Below are 22,046 nucleotides of genomic sequence, written 5' to 3'. Positions count from 1 at the left end.
CCAAGTTTATCTGTGTGTGATTGTTTAATCACTGATTGCATCCACCAATAGCATGTAGTGGGCTGGCCTGTGAAAGCTTCTTGCCGACAGGGAGGGCGCAAAAGCTATTCCATTCTCTCTGTTTTCAGGGCCATCCAGCTCTGACTCAGAGAGAGAGAGAGAGAGAGAGAGAGAGAGAGAGAGCTTACTAAATAGCAGGCAGCTTCAGTGTGCCAGCTCAATTTTATACACAGCTGCTGCTTCTTGACTAAAAAAGAGTTTTAGTATCTCAGTTAAAGAATTAAGTCTGAAGGAAGAGAGGTCCAGGTAGGAACATGGATTCAGACTCTGGGGAGCTGAGTGAAGGGGAGCTTTCTCCAGGTAAGGGTCCTTGATTTCATTTTTTAATTCCATCTCTTCTGCCAACTTAACAGACCCGGTCTTTTCTCCAATGCCTTCTTAACATTGCTAGTAACACACAATGTGAGGACTGCTTTAGTTTCAAGATTTTGCAAGCTCAGGCATGTGTGGTTAGGTTCTTTATCAACACATTGTGTTTCCTGGGATTTTAGTTTTTTTACATTGTATGAAAGTGTCACCAGCAGATGTTTAAAAATAGCAATTGTGGAATTGTTGTAAAAGCAGGTGAATTTCAGTAGAGACAAGATCGATAATCTATGCCCTAGGTCCTGGAGAAGGTGCAGCTCAGAGTATAATATTTATTGCTGACCATATTCCAAAGGTTTACTGTATTTCAGTCAAGATTTGCCAACATTACTGTAGCTACATTTTTCGACTTCCTGTATGAAACCCAAGAACGATTCTTAAATGTTTACCTGATTCTTTACATTTTCAAACAGAAGCAGAAGTATCTGTCAGTGTATTATGAAAATAGCAGAAATATAGTAGAATGCAAAGACAACCTTGCCAGCTCTGAGTGTCACACATTTCTCTCTCTTTATCTTCCTGTCAAGGCCGGGTTGAACAGAATAATCAAACTTTACAGATTTGTTTTGGTCCAGAATAGTGTGGCATTGATGTGCAAGAACTTTTGCTAAGGGTTCACACTCATAGTTATTACAAATCTTTACTGGACTCCTGATGAAAATAAATTAAAATGCATGACATAATGAACCATGGAATAGTCAAATATACTGTGGATTCCAATAATAATATAAGATGTTTTAAAATAGAGAAATATATACATTTATAGATAGTTATAAATGGTAATATTTTTATTTGCTTGACTTTTTCATTTACTTTTCTGCACACTAAAAAATAATGATGGTCTGGAAAGATGGTTTCTCATCTTATTATAGACACTGATATTCCTCATCTTTGGGAATGTTAAAATCATGACATTGTTATGTTTTTTGTTATGTTTAAATATAGAAAAGCTAACATTTGGAAAAGCATAATGAGCTCTAGACAGAAGTTAAACAACTGGAATGACTGGCTGTTGGCTCAGGATTACAGCACCATGCATTAATGTGGATAATCCTTATATATGACCATTGGGACCCTAAACTCTAAATTAATGATAACATTAATTAACAACTAGAAACATTCCATTAGAGATATATGGAAAGCTCAGAGAAATGCATCTGAGTACCAAACATTTTACATTGTATAAGTGGAGATGATTGTTTTTACTTTCTCCAAGATTGTGCTGGAGAATATGGTATATGCAATCATTCGTTTCACAAAAGTGACTATCTTAGGAATTTAAGAACCATGCATTATATATATTGCTCAAATTCTGATTAATCAAATAGGGCAGTTGTAAGATATATATTATTGGGAGTGAATTCACTAGAGTTCCACAAGGCTAAGTCATAATAAACGAAAACACCATTGAATGCTGACAGAATTACAAAAAGCAGGTTGTTAATTGGTAGCGATTAAAACTTTAGTATGCACAAGACCAGGCAAAGACACACAAGCCTGAATTATTAATTAAACACAATTAATTAATTTAGGCTTTGATTCAGAACTACTACCCAGTGGTTTCTGCAGTGTTGTTACCAGTGTGATATCATTATACAGTGTACAACTAATTCACATTCTGGCATCTTAATCCTTTTAAGCTTTGGCTGAAAGCTGAGGCTGTGAATGCAGTGCTTTGTGAAAAGGCTCCCAAGAAGTAATGGGTTTTGCAAATGCATTACCCCCCCTGCATTAACCATAACCTCTGTATGCCATGTTATGCGATTATACCTATTGAGTCTTGCTTGTTTTTGGTCTTCTCTGCACAATTAGATACAAAGACACAGGCGATACTTAATCTGAGACAGGTCACACTCATCAGATGGTACTCCAGTCTTACTGTGTTTATTCTGCTACAAATGCATGCCTTTTTAGAGTCAGGCGTTTACAGGCCTTCACAACCCGTTTTCTGAATTCGCTGTCAAGTGGATATGCAAGAAGGAAATTACTAGACCTGTAACAAATAGATGATTGAGTACTGTTTAGTATAGGGAGACCAATATATATCCATAAAGAGAGCAGTAACAGTCAATGAATTAAAAACACTGTCAAGTATGTAATTTATATTGACACGTGAGGTTGGATAATAGTGGTAGTGGCAAAGCAAACAAGACCATACTTTGCAGAAGAGTTGTCCACTGACTTGATGATGGATTAGTCAAAGATGTTGCCATAGATTAGCATCTCTCTTATTTAGGACAAATGTAACTAAGGCTAGGTGTAGTGCAGCTTTGATAAGGATGATAATCTAACAAACAATATGTTACTATTTTTACTGCGCATGTAAGTAATAACATATAAGTTCCTTCGTAACATTAATAACAATCATTAATATCATCATGTTTGCCAAGAAAATACCAACAAAATAAAGAAGTAGTTAATTCTGAAAGTCAGACTCGTGATGCCGGCTGGCTGCTCTGTGGCAGTGATGTCATGGTAATGACAGTTTAAATATATTTTGTTTCTGCAGTGGGTTCTTTGTTATTTTGGAGATCTATTATTAACAAAGCTGACAACTGCAAGGATAGTAACTACCAAGCAAGGCTTTGCAAACCAGCCCGCCTTTGCATCTGCTGAAGAAAGCTGTGATTTGAAACAGATTGAATACAAATAGAATGGCGAAAGAATACATTCAGCAAATATTGGATCATTCTGTTTTCAGAACTGAAACAAACCATCATGTGTGTTTGTTAAGCAACTTTTCTGTTAAACTGCTTCCTCTTCCTATAGGAATAATAAATATAGACCCAGTTTTGTCAAGTCAAGCAAAACTTCCTCTAGCATTGTCTGCAGTCAGGTGACCAGGTAGAGCACTCACATTCCAGCACTGACTATAATAAAAGTTATTATTTTACTTAAGCTGATATCCCTTGTTTGCTCTTTGACAAGTGCAATACCATTAGAAAAAATAAAAGATCAGCCTTACAATTAGTTAAATTACCTGCTGATATGTTATTTAAGCTTTGTTGTGCATCACTTCCCTACACACAACCAGTCAATGGTGCCAACCATGTCCTGGGATTGAGATGTAGAATGCAATATCTAGCTGTTAAATGACTAATCATGACTGAAAAAACACTATTTTAGGTACGCCTTCATGCCACATTTTTAAATGATTGGAGTCTGATACAGTATTTTTTTTGTATGTGCTTCGCTCTCCTTTAATCTGGTGTACAGATGTAGTTTTCTGTTGGGTCCTGTAGTTCTAATGCATCTGTAGCCAAAAGCTGTAGCTGGAAAATGTCAGAAACTAAAAATAAGGAAACTCACGAAAAAAAAAAAAAAAAGTTGCAACACTTTCCGAGTGGCTATTCATCCACAGCGACATTAAATCCTGAATATGTGCGATAAACCCCAGCCTGGGTTTAATGGAGGCCGAACAAGTCGTTGTGCTCTGCTGTGCGGCTGGGCATGGCGTGTGTTTGGCATGCTTTGACACTGGCTGCAGCCGTTCTCTGGAGCTGACTGCACGCCTTGGAAAAAAATAGAAACAGCTTAAAGAAACAGCCTACGCACTACAGAAATATGGCAACATTTCAAATGCTTTCTGTGAAACCAGATTTTGATACATTTTACAGAGGGAACACAGAACTTTCTTTATACTATGCATGCATTATTAACCCTCTGCTTCTTGGAGCCTATTTTTACCCTGCCGATTGGAAAAATGAACCACAGTCATTTCCTCCAGACCAGGGGTGCCAAACACGTCGATCGCCAGAAGAGTTTGGGAAATAGAATAATGTTTCGTCAGACCCCCTGGACCGAGGTTAAACTACCGTCAGCACATCCCTGTGTTATGTGGCTATGTTCCTGTGAAGTATGACCAGAAGCAATCAAGCAGTAAACTCCTGACCCATTTGCTCTCCATGCCACACTGGATATTGTTTGGCCTAAAGATTCAGCAGTAGGCACTAGTTCAAACTAACTTTAAGTAATACATTTATCCAACACACAAATGTTTCTTGCTCACACAAAGCAAATGTTTCATTGACACCCTGGTAACTTATTGTGTTTGCCTGTTGTCTTGGGACTGTGGTTCAGTGTCAAGGAAAATTATATTTTGTTGATGTTGTTATGTTATCGCAATTCATTAATTTCATTATTTCCTAATTGGAACAAAGGTGCTGTTTGAATCAACATGTATTAACGGATTTATTTTTGTAAAATTGTATTTTCTTCTTGACTTTCCGAACATACTCTTACATTAAAAAAATATGGTAGCCTAGTACAAATATATGGAGGGTAATCGGTGCCAAAATGAAAATATAAATAAATAAATAAACAAACAAACACAGTTAAAAAGGAAATACATCGAAATATATAATTATTAATTTCGTATTTTATGTATTTATTTCCTATTTTTCATTTTGGCGCAATCTTTTCATCCTTGTAATACCTCCTAGCGTCAATCATGCTCAGACGGCGGGACAAGACGTACATCGATGATCTACTAAGTTTGCCTGGTGCTGATGCCGCCCATCATACGCGCCGCACATTTCAAACCCGCAGTGCATTCATGTTATAGAGCCATAGGACACATTATTAGTATCTTATTTTATTACTCATCTATCTGAGACTACTTGTATGTGACTGCACGTTTGTCTTTAATCAGGACAGTTGTTTGTGTACTCAGGCTATGTAAAGCAGATTGCACATTATACCGGCTCCGGGGGCGCAGTGGCAGAAAGCAGCGCAATGAACCGGGTGTAGCAGGTGCTGTTAGGTGTTGAGTTTATTTATGTTTTTGATATAACTCAACACGTCCATCATAAGAAACCAATACAAATACATTTTTAATAATAATTCAAATACACTGAAGTACATGGATAAATGCACAAAACGCCTATTAGCTTTGTCAGACGTGTTTTCAAAAAACAAACATAAAACCCCTTTGTAAGTGAGAAGCTGTTTTAAATTAATGTTATTGTTCTTGAATGTGTCTATCATTACATTTATCTTATGTTTATGAATTGTACACATCATATACCACCATTTCTGTATAATGGTGTTCATGTAGCCTGTATTATTTTGATTGAATAGCTTACTCACTTAAATTGCCAAGGGAATAGCAGTAAGGCTAAATTATTATTATTATTATTATTATTATTATTATTATTATTATTACTATAAGTAGTGGTAGTAGTTTTACAAACCTGCTAGCTGAAAGCTTTGTAAAAGCGTTATTGATCACCTTGATCTTTGTTCTACTCAATTCTATTCAGTTTAACTGCAGGAAATAATATATCTATATAATATATAATATATAATATATAGTAACAAATATATAACTACTGGAGTTAGTCTCAAATGGATTCATAAAGTAATATAATAATAATAATAATAATAATAATAATAATAATAATAATAATGTGTTCTATGGCTCTATAAAGCAAATGAAATGTGAGTTTGAAATGCTCTGTGCAGCAAGTATTTATTTATTTATTATTTTATTTTATTTTTTTAATTTTGTCATGGATTACCCTCCATACAAATAAGTCTGAGGTAATAAACCTCAGAGTTATTTTCAATATATTTAATTGGATTCCTGCCTCTGGTATGAAATGCTATGGCTGTACCAATGTGTTCTTGGTCATGTTTAATCTTTATCTCACACTTTAAACAAGCCGATGTATGATATGGTCAGCTTCTCGAAACAAAGAAAGGGACTGGATTGTGTTATGGTCTGCTCATTCCTCCATTCGTTTTAACACTCCCCTCCTACTGATCTATAATTATCAGGCCAGAGAATCCTTCTGAAAAAGAACAAAAAATCACCAGATGTGACTGGGGTCAGTGCATTGCAGTAACACTTGTGTTTTTCCAGCACAATTTCCTCTCCTACAATGTTATTAATTATGCAGCTTGCCAGTTGGTAAAATATATGTTGATGGTCAGCCATGGTGTTTACAGACTGTGGGATTCCCATCATGCTTTGCCAGTTGTTCTTTATACAGTACACACAATACCCTTTCATTTGGAGAAGCGGGATAAACAATCTGCCATTTTTCAGTCTAGGATCTCCTTTTGTAAAAAAATAAAATAAATACTAAGATGAAAATACATATCTCACAATCACAATCACATTGGCAACCAGCTATAAATGTCATTCACATTGTAAGATTAGCAAGATGTTAAAATCAGCCTTATCAGCAGAGCTACATAGTAGTCAAGACAGCCTAGTCCCTGACCTCCTTCCAACGAAGACGCATCTTTTTCAGACTGTACTTGTAATTTTAGCATTTATCCTCCTGTACAATTGCACTTATACAACGTTTTGTCATACTTCATGCTTTGCATTACTAGTTCTTGTATTGTTTATTTGATTTCCCCCCTATGCCCCCTTTCCCTTAGCTCTTAACTATGACTTCACATCTTGTCTGTAGTTATCAGCTTTTACAATCTAGGATGTAAGCCCTCATATATTGTTTACTGTATATTTCCTATACATTTGTGTAAATTAGAATTGTAAATTGCATTATGCTTTCAACTGTACTGTATTCTTGCACTTTGTATTGCTCTTAGAAGTTGCCCTGGATAAGGTCATCTGCTAAGAAATAAATTATTATTATTATTATTATTATTATTATTATTATTATTATTATTATTATTGTATCAAGAGACTTCCAGAAACTGGTTCTTTAACGTTTCCATGAATGGGGAAGGGACTGATGAGAATAGGAAGCACAAGGTGACTGCAAGTCTCTGCTTAAAAAAAATTCAATCACTCTCATTATAACATTTGTTTCTTTACTTTCTTACTAATGACAAAATGCTTTGCTTGCAAAGAATGAGTACAGTAGAAAGATGGTCTATAACATGAATTGTTCGTGTGTTCTTCTGTAGTCTCTTTCCTCATATTGTAGTACAGTTAATCTCAAACTCACATCATTCACAATATTGTCTCATGCTGACCCCTGAGATGTATGAATGTTAGGAAGCTTTTTGCTTTTTCCAAAGCAAAACTAAATAAATCATATAATCATATAAAAATGTGTTTATACTCAGTGGTGTGTATTGCCATTCAGAAAGTTAAAGATGATTATATATGGACATTAAATAAAAAGTCCCGAATTTCCAGCAGCTATTTCCAGGCAGTGTGAAATAGTAGTTAGGGCTCTGGACTCTGGAGTGGAGGGTTGTGGGTTCAATCCTGAGGTGGGGGACACTGCTGTTGTGCCCTTGAGCAAGGTACTTTACCTAGATTGCTACAGTAAATGCCCAGCTGTATAAATGTGTACACATGTAAATATAATGTGATATGTTGTAACATATTGTAAATCACCCTGGATAAGGGTGTCTGCTAAGAAATCAGGTAATAATAATCAGGAATTAGAGTGAAGGCTCTAGAAAAAAACATCTTGGGTGTGGAGTATTTTGTGTTTTAATAATTTAAAATGTTCACCTGCAGGCATTTGTGATTAATGACATTAAAAGACAGTAAAATTGACTAGACTAGGTTTTAAAATATAAGAAAAGATTATCATTTAAAAAATGCCATAAACCTGAAATTATGGGTTAAGTTAGTTTGCAGGACTAAGCCATAAAAGCTTTTTGGAAATAATGTTCCATGCTGAGGTTTGGCTCAGTGTCTCTCTTTTGCTGCGCATAAAGTGGCTTTGAAGCCGAAAAACATTCATCCCACACTTACATCATGTTCACTGCCAGACAGTCACTTCCCCTTGGGGCCCGGCGCAACAGGGCTATGGCTACTGCGGCAGGCCCAGAAGAGAAGCACACTGCATGTCACCCATTAAGAGTTAACAGACTCTTAGGCCATCTCTGCAGCCTTTTGTACAAACTTGGTTTGGGCATTTTTCTGGGTCTTCGCAGACGCACAGATCTGGGGAGCATTTTTTTATCTAGCTGATCTCTCATCACAAAGCAGACTCTGAAGATTAAGTGGAGGGGGATATGTGGGGCAAGGGGGGGCTGGTGTGCAACTAAAACCTGATCCCTAGAAACTGTAGATAAACTAAATTTTTTATCACAATTTTTTATATGTAGTTTTAATTCGAGTAGTAAGATATATAGGTGCATAACTCATATAAATAATAAGATTGAATCCAATAAAATAAAATAAAGGACAGTTGTTTTTCCTCATTCGTACCACACTTACAGATTTAAAAGTGTGAGAATGTTCACATGCATTCTTCCTGTTGACATGTTGGTTTTATAAAAAATAAAGCTTAGAGAATGTTTTAAACATGTAATATAACAAGAACTTTCTGATTTGAAAAAATAAAGATTTCTGATTAAAACTAAGTACTGCACACAAACTGTTATTCTTTCCCTGAATACAGGCACTACACAAAGCCTACTGAAACCCAAACCCAAACCTGAACCCGAACCCTGTCCCAGTCTAACCTTTCACTCTGTTTGCCTGTTAGTTCTAAGAATTATGCTAATCTATGCAAGACCATGTTTAATGGCTTTCAGGGTCAGGGTCAGGGTCAGGTTTTGGGTTGAGGTAAGTGTTATTGTTAGTATGAAAAGTATGAAAATTGTTGTTAAGGTGGTGAGGAAAATAGAAGAAAGAGCTAATTAGTGCCTTAATATTCCTAGCTGGTTAAGGCCTACTGGAGCTGTGGTCCCCAGTTTTTCTATCCATAGTTTATCATTATTTTTGTGTTGGCTGCAAAACCAATTCAAATTGAATTGGATAATCATGTTTAGGGCCTCAAGGCCATGCTGTGTAAAATGTTCGACTAATAAGGTGTGAATTTGTATTTTATTGTGAATGTTATACAGACCCTGACCCTGACTCTAATGTACTTTGCGGAAGGACGTGTGTACCCCAGAAACCTGTTGGCTTTGGCCTACATGTTACAAATAGGATCAGACACATCTGGTTTAGATTTCTGTTAAATCTTAAACACAACATACATATATCATATTATGACTCCAAGAAGAGGGATATATGTTACTGCACAAACTTAAGTCACAACATTAATATTTAAAAAATAAATGTCAATGCCACTTCCCTGCACAGCTAATGAAATATATATTATTAAACAACAATAATATTTTGATGTATTTGTTTGCTGATCATTTATAAAATCCCCATAGTTAAACTACATATATGTGTGTGTGTATTATCTATATACACTCACCTAAAGGATTATTAGGAACACCTGTTCAATTTCTCATTAATGCAATTATCTAACCAACCAATCACATGGCAGTTGCTTCAATGCATTTAGGGGTGTGGTCCTGGTCAAGACAATCTCCTGAACTCCAAACTGAATGTCTGAATGGGAAAGAAAGGTGATTTAAGCAATTTTGAGCGTGGCATGGTTGTTGGTGCCAGACGGGCCGGTCTGAGTATTTCACAATCTGCTCAGTTACTGGGATTTTCACGCACAACCATTTCTAGGGTTTACAAAGAATGGTGTGAAAAGGGAAAAACATCCAGTATGCGGCAGTCCTGTGGGCGAAAATGCCTTGTTGATGCTAGAGGTCAGAGGAGAATGGGCCGACTGATTCAAGCTGATTGAAGAGCAACTTTGACTGAAATAACCACTCGTTACAACCGAGGTATGCAGCAAAGCATTTGTGAAGCCACAACACGTACAACCTTGAGGCGGATGGGCTTCAACAGCAGAAGACCCCACCGGGTACCACTCATCTCCACTACAAATAGGAAAAAGAGGCTACAATTTGCACAAGCTCACCAAAATTGGACAGTTGAAGACTGGAAAAATGTTGCCTGGTCTGATGAGTCTCGATTTCTGTTGAGACATTCAGATGGTAGAGTCAGAATTTGGCGTAAACAGAATGAGAACATGGATCCATCATGCCTTGTTACCACTGTGCAGGCTGCTGGTGGTGGTGTAATGGTGTGGGGGATGTTTTCTTGGCACACTTTAGGCCCCTTAGTGCCAATTGGGCATCGTTTAAATGCCACAGCCTACCTGAGCATTGTTTCTGACCATGTCCATCCCTTTATGACCACCATGTACCCATCCTCTGATGGCTACTTCCAGCAGGATAATGCACCATGTCACAAAGGTCGAATCATTTCAAATTGGTTTCTTGAACATGACAATGAGTTCACTGTACTAAACTGGCCCCCACAGTCACCAGATCTCAACCCAATAGAGCATCTTTGGGATGTGGTGGAACGGGAGCTTCGTGCCCTGGATGTGCATCCCACAAATCTCCATCAACTGCAAGATGCTATCCTATCAATATGGGCCAACATTTCTAAAGAATGCTTTCAGCACCTTGTTGAATCAATGCCACGTAGAATTAAGGCAGTTCTGAAGGCGAAAGGGGGTCAAACACAGTATTAGTATGGTGTTCCTAATAATCCTTTAGGTGAGTGTATATACACACACACACATATTATGCATTATTTATATAAAATTTACATTCTTTGGGAATTATAAAATATATAAAACGTATAATATTACAAATAATAATAATAATGAATGCTTGTGCATCAAAAAAGGATGGCCAGATCTACATATTGTATTAAAATGTCAGAACTGTGTACTGTCCGTACAGGTACACTCTCTTTTTTGCATTTTCTAGGTAAGATAAATATTTAAGTTTGAAAGTAAAACACAGCTATTTATAGTATGTCAAAGTTTTTATTACTGAAAGCATCAGACTTTGGTCTGCGAGTTCAAGATACACCATTTCTGAAGCCATTAAACATGGTCTTGCATAGATTAGCATAATTCTTAGAACTAACCGGGCAAGCAGAGCGAAAGGTCAGACTGTAAAACTAGACAGAAAACTGAAAAAATGGAAAATCAGAGGTCTGATCTACCTAGTTTGCATTTCTCGGTTTAAGAGCACAGTATCTCTGTAAACTTGTTATAGCAGGACTGAGAGGAAAGTGGTGAGCTGCATATGAAAAACATTTAGCCTTATCTGTAGTTTGTGATGCTAGATAAGCAGGAAACAAAATACTGGCACATCTCAAATATGTAACAAGACTGTCTTCCATTGTTGCATTGTAATTTGCCCATCCATATTTATCAAATAGACACCCAAAACTGAACCTAGCTTTTTTTAATTTGAACATTAGCTGGCAAGTTGGACAGTTTGCAACTAATGAGTAAAAAGAGACTGATTATAAAAATAAAAAGTGGCTTAAGTGTTAAACAATAATAAAAATAACTCTTTATATGTATTCTTATATGTCATCCATAAATCACAATCACAGTTCATTAAAGCCACTACTTGTGCTGAGGTTTTCTCTAGCCACACACTGAGAACTGTGCACAGGCAAGCTGGCGTCTCTCACCATGGCTATGGGGTAAACAGCAAACATCTCCGTTGGAAAAAGTGAAGCCAGAAGACTGACTGTGCCAAGCCAGAATCAGGCAAGGCTTTGAATTCTGTGATCCTAGTCATTATTACAAGGGACCACTAGATCTGTCATTTACATTTCATATTCATAGAGGAGTCTTCAGAAGCAGTTAAAAAAACAAAAAAAATTAAAAGAAATAAAAAACAAATGAACCAATTAATTATACAATGGGTATGCACATGAGCCAAAGGAATATGGGAAGAAAACAAAGTACTTAAAAAAAAAAAAAAAAAAATATATATATATATATATATATATATATATATATATATATATATATATATATATATATATTCTAATTTGGGTTTAAAATACTAGTGTGTGGTTTTTACTTTCATCTCAACCTCCTCTTTGTCTCAGAAGTGTGGAATGAAAACCAAAACACTGGAGGATCTTTGGAGAAACATTTTAATCCTACCACGAAGCTATGTGATATGGCCCTAACAAGGTTTTAAAATCTAGGGGGGGTGTGGGGTACATATTTCTTTATGAAACACCCAGTGGGAGTCAGACAGAAGAAACAGACTGTGCCCATTTCCTACTTAAACTGTTCCCATGGCTGATAGTCAGTCAGTCGTGTCCGAGATATATGGCAATATAATTCTTGCTGTCACAGGAGAAACAACCTACTTTTCCATCACATTTAAAAATTGATACCAGACGTAGTCAGCAATTTCCATGCTGCAAATGTCTCCAACAGGCCCAGAGCATATGTTTTTTTTTATGGGGGGGTTAGAAACAAAAAACAAAAACTGCCTTTTGCTTCAATGTAACCCATGCTTCCCAGAGGTTTCTGCTACCTGATGGCTTTCATTCTGCAGTTATTATTGGTACCTGACCGTTCAGAGTCAGGTAACCAGATCTCCTGATGCCATGGAGTGTAAAATGACACTACAATTGGACGTGCCGTTACCTGCTCTTACTCAATCACATAAACACAGTCATTTCACTACATTGCCCTTTACAAACAGTTCATCTATCTACATTCGGGTATCCATAATATACAGTTAATCCAACTTTCTTTTTGTTTTCTTCTTCTCCGAGCTTGAAATACCTTGATTAATGTATGTGCACACAGATATTTAAATAAATAAATAAACATAAATATTTGGGGATTTTTTTTTACTGGAATTAGTGTAGCTTCGCATACATTATCATTATCATCATAATTAAAAGAGAACGGTCGACCAGTTATCGGTTTGTTTTTTCCCGCAAGAATTTAATTATCCCCTTACTGTTTCATTATTAAAAGAAAATCCCTGATCATGAGATGGACAAGAAAATGTTACAATAGAATTTAAGTCCATTCTGAATTTCTAAATTATGTTTGATACTGAGATCGATGTGAACAGAAGGATTTTTTTTAGAACTGATCTTTCCGAGTGTGCAAACAGACATGCTGTGCTTGTCAGATGGTGACCTAATTTGGGCTGCCTGTGCCTCCTCAGACTGATAGGAGTGATTTATCCACACCCTACAATAACGAATTGGCCGTTTTGTTCCCCACCGTGTCTGTTTTAAATCTGATACTTTCACGTGAACAGAGCGACGCATGCACCTATCAAATCCTTTGATAGTTTGTGTTACCAGAGAACCAGTAATGCCCAGTCACAGAGCTCCTAATGTTTCCTTGCACTTAAGCAAAAAGGAAAAGCAGAGTCTAAAAAAAAAGTTTGTGTGTTTCATTATCTCCAATCTCCCATGTTTGCTATGGAAACTTTTTCTGTTGATGGTGCTGTTAGGAGTAGAAAGAGATGTGTGTAACACGTGAAGGTCTGCCTTTAAAAAGTTCCAGTGTGCATTCTACAATTTAAACTAATAATAATGTTAAAATGAACTATCCAAGGGGGAGTTTAATTTGAAAGAAAAACAATATCAAATACCTTTATTTTGTAGACAAAACATGTACACTGATGGAGTCATATGAATTTTCAAGACACAAAACCAAAAATAATCTTAGGTAGTGGTGTGTGCACTGAAACAGAATCTTTCAGATTAATTTTGCAGGCTCCAAAACACAGAAAACTTAGAACTGAGCAATAGCTGCAGCCTAGATTTACTGGTTATGTGCAGAACTGAAATAGGAAAGATAGAATTGCCTACTAACCTTTTAACCCTCGGAGGACACAATCAGATCATTTAACCAGTGACCTTGCTTGTAAGGCCAAATTTGTTATGTTTTTGCATTTCACAAATAAACCAAACATTCTGTCGTGCTAAGATATGTTTTTGTGTGGGTTAGACAGTAGACACCCACACACTTGCATATATGCACCAAAAAAAGATAATCACATTTTTTCCCTGGTATAATACAAACAAATGTTGAAGTATTTGAGTTCTATTACATTTTTTGTTTTTTTAACTGGTAACTTGTTAGATTTTGAATGTAAGTGCATACCCTTTCTATTTTCATGTTAGTATTGGTGAAACACATTCTTACAAATTGAGGTTTCATGGTAAACGTACCACAGTTGTTTAGTTTTGATCACAGTTAACTGGATAACTGATCAACCCCCTTCAGACAGGTTTTAAACTGGATATTTAAGACTGGAAGCCAAGATCTTCAAATACTTGGTGCAGAGCACAACAGGCACATGAGAATATAATATCAGAGTATTATTTTTTTATATTTGATAGAAAATCAATGGCCAAATCATCACATTGGACAGTGGTTACTGCAAATTTCAGCAATGTTGACAGATGCAGGGCAAATATTTCTCCTTTGCAACAATCAGTAACCATCTTTAGATGTTTACAAGGCTCTATTTTGATTATGTTTTTATGGATTTGCATCTCATTATTAAAGGGAACTCTTTCAGAAAGTATTAATTTATCTGATTGACACAAAGTTGCATTTCTTACATTTCAGTCCTTGTATCTTTAAAGAGCCAGCTCAAATAGACTGAAATGGTTTCGCAGTCCTTGATGTGATTATGAGATTCTTTACACTGAATAACATTACATGTGTATTACTTTTAAAATGATTTACAAATATTTCATGAACAAAATTAAATATATTTTGTGGCTATAGTCTTTAGGAAGTATCTCACAAATGAGGATGCTAATGGGCTGCACTTTTTCCTTATGTCTTGGAGAAAAAAGGGAGACATTTAATTAAAGCTAGCAATGCTGACCCTTACATATAAAGGAGACATAAAGTGTTTCTGGTGACATTTATAACAAAGAACGGTGGTCATTATTCTTTATTCATCACTTTAAATCTATAGCCCCAGAAAAGATCAATGATATGATGAAGACCACTTTCAGTTAAACTGGGATTAGTTTTTTTTTTTTTTCTTCTTCTTCTTTTCATAATTTATTTATACAGTCTGGCTAACTGCCTTGAGTTGTACATAAAATGCATATATCAGTTTCAGATTTAATGAGGCGTTACATTGATGTAGCGAAAATGTGATAATATTGAAACATTAAATTAAATGAGGCAGTGACAGGAAAACTATCGTAGAACTTTTTCCCCTTCGTTAATATTGTTTTAATATTCCCTGGCAATAGCTCTGATAAGCACAGGGGTATTCAGTCATGCAGATATCTGACATATATGAACACATTAAAGCCATGCTTGATATATTTGACATTCGGGTTTAGAGAACAGAGATACCAACATGGTATCGTTATTGTACGTGCACATATTGCAAATGTTGGAAATTGTGGCCTGTGTTGTATATTTAAAGGTTACTGACATTATGCACATTCCTCAAACTGAAATGACATTAAGAATAGCTAAACAAAGTGACCTGTTTTTGTAAAGACAAATATTCTTTTAAAATTGAAGGCAAAACTGTTTCTTGTAAACAGTGCAAGAAATATAAAATATTATTACATATTACAGCATCGTCCTTTTTCATGAGTACTGTATCTCAGGCCTCTGCTAAACCAGATACTGGGAATCACAGTGTGGTTATCCATGTGACAATCTTCATGCTGTGTAAGTACACAATAGCACACACCTCAGCACTGAATATATCTAAAGTCATGTGCACATTAAAGTGTGTGGTTTTGTGTCGAAAGTACTTTGCTGTCACTGTGTAAAATGTTTCTCTTTGCTCTACAAGCAGATATAAGTCAATAGTATATAAAAAGGTAAGAGCTGCTTCAAATGAAATTGCAGATTGCAAGTGAGGTCAAATATGCACAGGAAAAATAAGCGCAAGACAATTTATGGGTGAAAGTGTTGGTCGCTGAAATACACAATTCACTGAAATTAAAATAAATAAAATAAAATTCAGTCCATTGAGGCCTTCAGAAGAGTGGGAAGCAGACCCATGAGTACCAGGGTAGCCAAGTCATCAGGACTTCACAGAACATGATTGACTTCCTGTAGGTTTAGGGTTAATTTCTTTCAATGAGTTACTAACTGGGTGTAAGTTCGAATGTTGGTGTTGGTTAGGAATGGGATTCTGATTATTGTCAGAGCTAATGATGAGTTCATTAGGTACATATCTTATTGGTGTAAACCTGCTGGCTGCAATCTAGAAGCTTCCTTCCTGAAGTCATACTTACATACAATAAAATCGCCACAGTTGGCAATGTTATAGACTACAAGAGAACGATCAAAACTGTCTGCAAAATTGTGAATGATTAGAATTCCACAGTACTGTGTTAATGATGTACATGAATAAAAACATTGTTTTTGCAAGTGATAAACCAGAAATCTACAAAACTGACAATAGCATGAGATGCAGAGTATATTATTGAACAAATACTCTACTTGCCAAAAAAGTTATAAATAAATGAATAAACTTAAGCAAAAGTAATGTAATAAGTGCAACTCACTGGATGACTTTACATTTTTGGACACCATTCCCTATTGCATTGTCAAGGGAATGGCAATAGCTCTGGTTTTAGACAGATTGATAAAGTGACAATGCTTTGATTGATATAAACCTCTGGGCCCAAGTTACCTAAGTTGGCAGTAATATTACAGTTATTTGCCAGAAGTCCCCTACAGTTAGGTCCATAAATATTTGGACAGTGACACAATTGTAATCATTTTGGCTCTGTACACCACAAGAATGGATTTGAAAGGAAATAGTGATATGAACGTATAGACTTTCATCTTTAATTTGAGGGTACTTACATCCAAATTGGTTGAACGGTGTAGGAATTACACCCATTTATATATGTGGTCCCCCCAATTTTAGGGGCTCAATAGCATTTGGACAAACTAACATACTACAATCATGAATTAAATTGTGAGTTTCAATACTTGGTAGCAAATCCTTTGCAGTCAATGACTGGAACCCATAGACATCATCAGCTGCTGGGTTTCTTCCCTAGTGATGCTCTGCCAGGCCTGCACTGCAGCTGTCTTTAGTTCCTGCTTGTTCTTGGGGTTTTTTGCCTTCAGTTTTGCCTTCAGCAAGTGAAATGCTGCTCAGTTGGATTCAGGTTAGGTGATTGATTTGGCCCATTGCAGAACATTCCACTTCTTCACCTTAAAAAAGTATTGGGTTGTTTTCGCAGTATGCTTCAGGTAATTGTCCTTCTGCACTGTGAATGAGTCCAATGAGTTTTGAAGCATTTGGCTGAATCTGAGCAGATAATATAGCCCTAAACACTTCAGAATTCATCCTACTGCTTTTGTCAACAGTCACATCATCAATAAATACAAGGGAACCAGTTCCTTTGGCAGCCATACTTGCCCATGCCATAACATGCTTCACAGATGAGGTGGAATGCTTCAGATAATGAGCAGTTCCTTCTCTTCCCATCATTCTGGTACAAGTTGATCTTTGTCTCATCTGGTCGTAGGATGTTGTTCCAGAACTGTACAGGGTTCTTTAGATGTTGTTTGGAAAACTCTAATCTGGTCTTCCTGTTTCCTGTTTCCATCTTGTGGTAAACCCTCTGTATTTACTCTGGTGAAGCCTTCAAGACTTTGACGCCTACTTCCTGGAGGGTGTTCTTGATCTGGCCAACTGTTGTGAAGGGGTTTTTCTTCACCAGGGAAATAATTCTTCTGTCATCCACCACAATGGTTTTCCGTGCTCTTCCGGGCCTTTTGGTGTTCCTGAGCTCACCAGTGTGTTCTTTCTTTTAAGAATGTACCAAATAGTTGATTTGGCCACACCTAATGTTTTTGCTATCTCTCTGATTGGTTTGTTTTAATTTCGAAAGCAAAACGAAGGCAAAATGCCCCAAGAACAAGCAGGAACTAAAGACAGCTGCAGTACAGGCCTAGCAGAGCATCACCAGGGAAGAAACCCAGAATCTGGTGATGTCTATGGGTTCCAGTCATTGACTGCAAAGTATTTGCAACCAAGTATTGAAACTCACAATTTAATTCATGATTATGTTAGTTTGTCCAAATACGTTTGAGCCCCTAAAATTGCATATACAAATGGGTGTAATTCCTACACCGTTCACACAATTTGGATTGAACTACCCTCATATTTAAGACGAAAGTCTACACTTAAAGCACATCTTGATTGTTTCCTTTCAAATCTATTGTGGTGGCGTACAGAGCCAAAACAATTACAATTGTGTCCATGTCCAAATATTTATGGACCCAACTGTATATTTTAAAAAGCAAAACACAAAAATGACTTGAATATATCTGAATGTTTATTCCAGTGGTAAATAAGATTATATACGTACTTTATTTCATTTTAGAAATTATCAAAGACTCAAGTCAGTGTGTGATATATCTGACCTACAGATATGCTGTCAGAATAGTTTGCCAGTATCTAAACAAACCATATAACACATATTTTAACAAACAAAAGATTTAAACTTGAAAGAAACACTTTAGAAGAATAAAGGAGTGCATTCTCAAGAAATGCTTAAGAAAAATAAACAGTGCATGCACAAGATAAGACTTTAGCTTTGAAAACAATAATCTTCCTATTTCCAAACTGAATTAATTGATTGTAATGTGCAGTTATTACAGCAATTCTGAGCGCAACCTGAAAATGTCTTGCAACTCATCAGAGCTCCAGCAGGAAGTGGTGAAAGGTTGACTGATGTAGGGTTCTGTTCCACATGAAAGCAAAACCAAACAAACAAGTCGGCAGCAGGTACAACTTGCAGGGATCTTTCCCTAAAACTTTGATTATAAAAAATAAATTAAAGAGAAAGAGTTTCATCTACAGGAAGAAGAAAACAAAAATGACTTTGAGGAGGGGAATGACTGTATGAGAAATTGTGATGAAGATTGAAGATGAAGGTAGCCAAGAAAGGGAAATAAATTTGATATTGAATGTTAAAAAAAAAGAACCTGCTAATCCACAAGCACAGGGTGTATTGGCCCAATGTTTACTAGCATTTGGAAGAGATTCTTAAGGTGTGTGTGGTGCATAAATAAGTTGAATGTGGACTTGTGTTTACATTTTTCTGTGCATGATTGGTAGGACAAGATCAAAGGTAGGGTAGCATATCACAGACATTTGACATTCAAACATCCACCCTCTGTACAGCTACATTGTAATTTTATTATCTTTGTACCAAGATGACTAACTTTTTCATCCCTTTTCACTTAGACAAGATATGTATTTATACATAAACGCCTTATGTTTTCTTTTTTTTTTCAGTAGTGGTTTTTCTTTTCTGTTTTCATTTAAATCCATGAGGGCCTGGGCATATTCTGATTTCCATTCCACCTGAATTTAACTTGGTCATTTGAACTAATCATTCATTAACATTCACCAATTCTACCATTCTTCCAGGTCTAAAGTAGGTGATGATTTAAATTGAGATGCCTTTTAAGATTGTGACATTGTGCATTGTGGCACCTCAAGGACTGGATGTGAAAATTACCGGAACCCATAGGCCTACTAGAGCTCTCTAATAGTAGCTATATGTCAAAGACATTATTTTAAATTGGCTGGAATCCATAACACGTGCTTTCCATGTGGGCTACAAGACAGTAATCAATTAATGATTAACATAGCGAAACAATAATAATGACAGAAGTTTAACAGTCTCTACACACTATGCTATATACAAACATACAAACACTTTTTGGTTATGTATTTACTTATTGGTTAAAAAATATTAATACGTTTTGGGTCATGTGTATACTAACCCTCAACAAAAGTGCTAACAGTTGTACAAGTTGCAAGGTTAGGATTCCTGACCTGGTGTGTCAATCTGTGAAATAAATAAGATTATTTTTATGTCGTATGTTTCAATCTTTAAATTGGGAGTACTTAACATTTATTTTACACAACCTTTACAGTGTTCCTGGATAAAAATAGAACAACCATCTGCATCTATGGCAACCCCTCATCTCCAACCATGGTTGGAATGTCACTTTTCATTAATTCCTACTAATCAAACACACACAGAGTTTTAGAGCTCTATGTACGCCTGCAGTTAAAGTATGTATGCTTAACTCCTAAACAAATTCAAAATCAAACCAATAAAATGAAGAATCCACAGAACTGAAAGGCAACATAAAAGATCTGCAGATGACAGAAATCAGTTACATTAGTCACTTTCCAATCACAGCTTGCGCCCTCAATCATAGATGGATTAAAAATAACATGCTCAGCGCCCACAGTGATGACTTCTGGAAGGAAAATTATCTCCTTATGGTAGCATTCATGGTTTTATTTTAAAAACATAAAGCTACTGAAGAATGAGGATAACTTGTCGAGCGTAGTTCACTATCCAGCTGTAGCAACAAAAACTGAACAAAACAATCAAAGAATCATAAACAAACTCTGTCACCTATTGTAGTGTATTTTGGATAATTACTCATACCGGATGAAATTATAGTCAGACAGCTGCTTACCATTAGGAGATGATCATATATGGTTCCCTAGTCTAACCAACTAGCTCCAGATTTAATCAAAACTTCAGCACACCTGCCAATTGAAAATTGCAAACGTATCAGCTTTCTGTTTGCCTGTGGGTCCTTGCGACTGCCCAGAGAAAGCCCCTGTGAAGTTTAGCATTCAGGAATGGTGGCTAGTTTTAAGTTTTTAATACATTTTTGGCCTTGGTCTCAATCATCTCTGTAAGGGGTTCTTTCAAGTGATGAAGATGCATGGTAGAAGGAAAAATAAAGAAATGCATACTGAAGTATCGTATGAGTTAAAAGCAAGTATTGAAGGATCAATCTGTTGTTTGTTTTGGAAATGGTCCCAAACACAAACATTAATTTAGACCTTAAAAGCTGACCTAAAGCATCTCTGACCTGGCTTTGCTCCACACGTTTATTTTCTATAGATGTTGGTTTATAAAGATTGCGTATTCAAAATATCATGAGCAAAATACTGGTGGTGGTAATTACAGTAGGTACCCATGAGGGTACGTAGGGATTTTAATATGATGAGAAGGCATAGGTATGAAAATAGAAATACTAAAACTCACTTCAGTGGATTTTTTCAATGTCACATGAGTTTTTAAATCCTTCTGAAATCCCAGATCACAATAATAAGTATTCTAGCAAGCACATTTTTTTCTAAAATAGAATACTGTTTGAATGTATCATAAATTAGTAGATGGAAACACCAAATCAGTTGTTTTTTTTTATCTTAAATTATCATTATAAATTATAGTTTTATCTACATTTCAATTAACATAAATAATTCTCAATCAGTTTTAAAACAGATATTCTGAATGTGGTTGTAGTCCCTTCCAAAGGTATAATGCAACACTGCTTATGCAGCAAGACATAAATTAGGCCCTCAATTAAAACTCATATCCATGGTATTGAGTGAAAGATCATTTTTACAAGACATCATTCACTACCTGTCAAATGTTGTCCCTGCAGGCTCTGACATATTGGCTGACAATCTGAATGAGAGAAAGTGTGAGCTGTCAAAAGAGAGGGTCAGACTTTCTCACGTTTGTCTCATCTCTGTTTATAGTGGAAGACAGAATTGACAACAAGTGTCAATCATTCTTGTTTTTCACAGATGAACTACAGCTAGTCTCTTGCCCCTGGTTGCAATCCATCTCGTTTAACAGATAAAATTAGCTGATAATGTGAAAAAACATTCCCATCACTCACTGAACTCAGTATGGAGCACAGTGTAACTTGTTGCTCAAAGTTTTTGGTGGCAAAACTGTGCCAAAATAGCTATCTGCTTCAGGAAGTGAGAAAACATTTGAAGGGGGTAGAATATTATTAATTAATAACCTGGAGGAAAGAAGCTCAGATACAATTCAAACTGACTTTTAAGGAGTGACAGAGAGGTCCCAAAATCAGTACCCAATAAACATTTTTGACGCATGGTAACATGATGCGTGGATGCTAGTGGGCAAGGTTGTGGGCTTCATTAGACATCACTGA

At 36.2% G+C, this 22,046-nt stretch overlaps 1 protein-coding gene across 1 annotated transcript in view; it reads left to right on the top strand.

The window, feature by feature from the left end:
• The first annotated feature begins 131 nt into the window (after positions 1 to 131).
• The window catches only part of tnfaip8l3 (tumor necrosis factor, alpha-induced protein 8-like 3), a 29,921-nt gene continuing 8,006 nt past the window's right edge, over positions 132 to 22,046 (top strand). The window contains exon 1 of the mRNA XM_066701384.1: positions 132 to 360. Within this exon, the coding sequence (XP_066557481.1) occupies positions 315 to 360 (46 nt within the window). The 5' untranslated portion in view covers positions 132 to 314. The remainder of the gene's footprint in view (positions 361 to 22,046) is intronic.

This window comes from Amia ocellicauda, chromosome 4 (assembly GCF_036373705.1).
Source record: "Amia ocellicauda isolate fAmiCal2 chromosome 4, fAmiCal2.hap1, whole genome shotgun sequence".
NCBI classification, from domain to species: Eukaryota; Metazoa; Chordata; class Actinopteri; order Amiiformes; family Amiidae; genus Amia; species Amia ocellicauda.
Note: the sequence above shows the minus strand (reverse complement) of the source record. Positions and strands in the feature narration are given on the sequence as shown.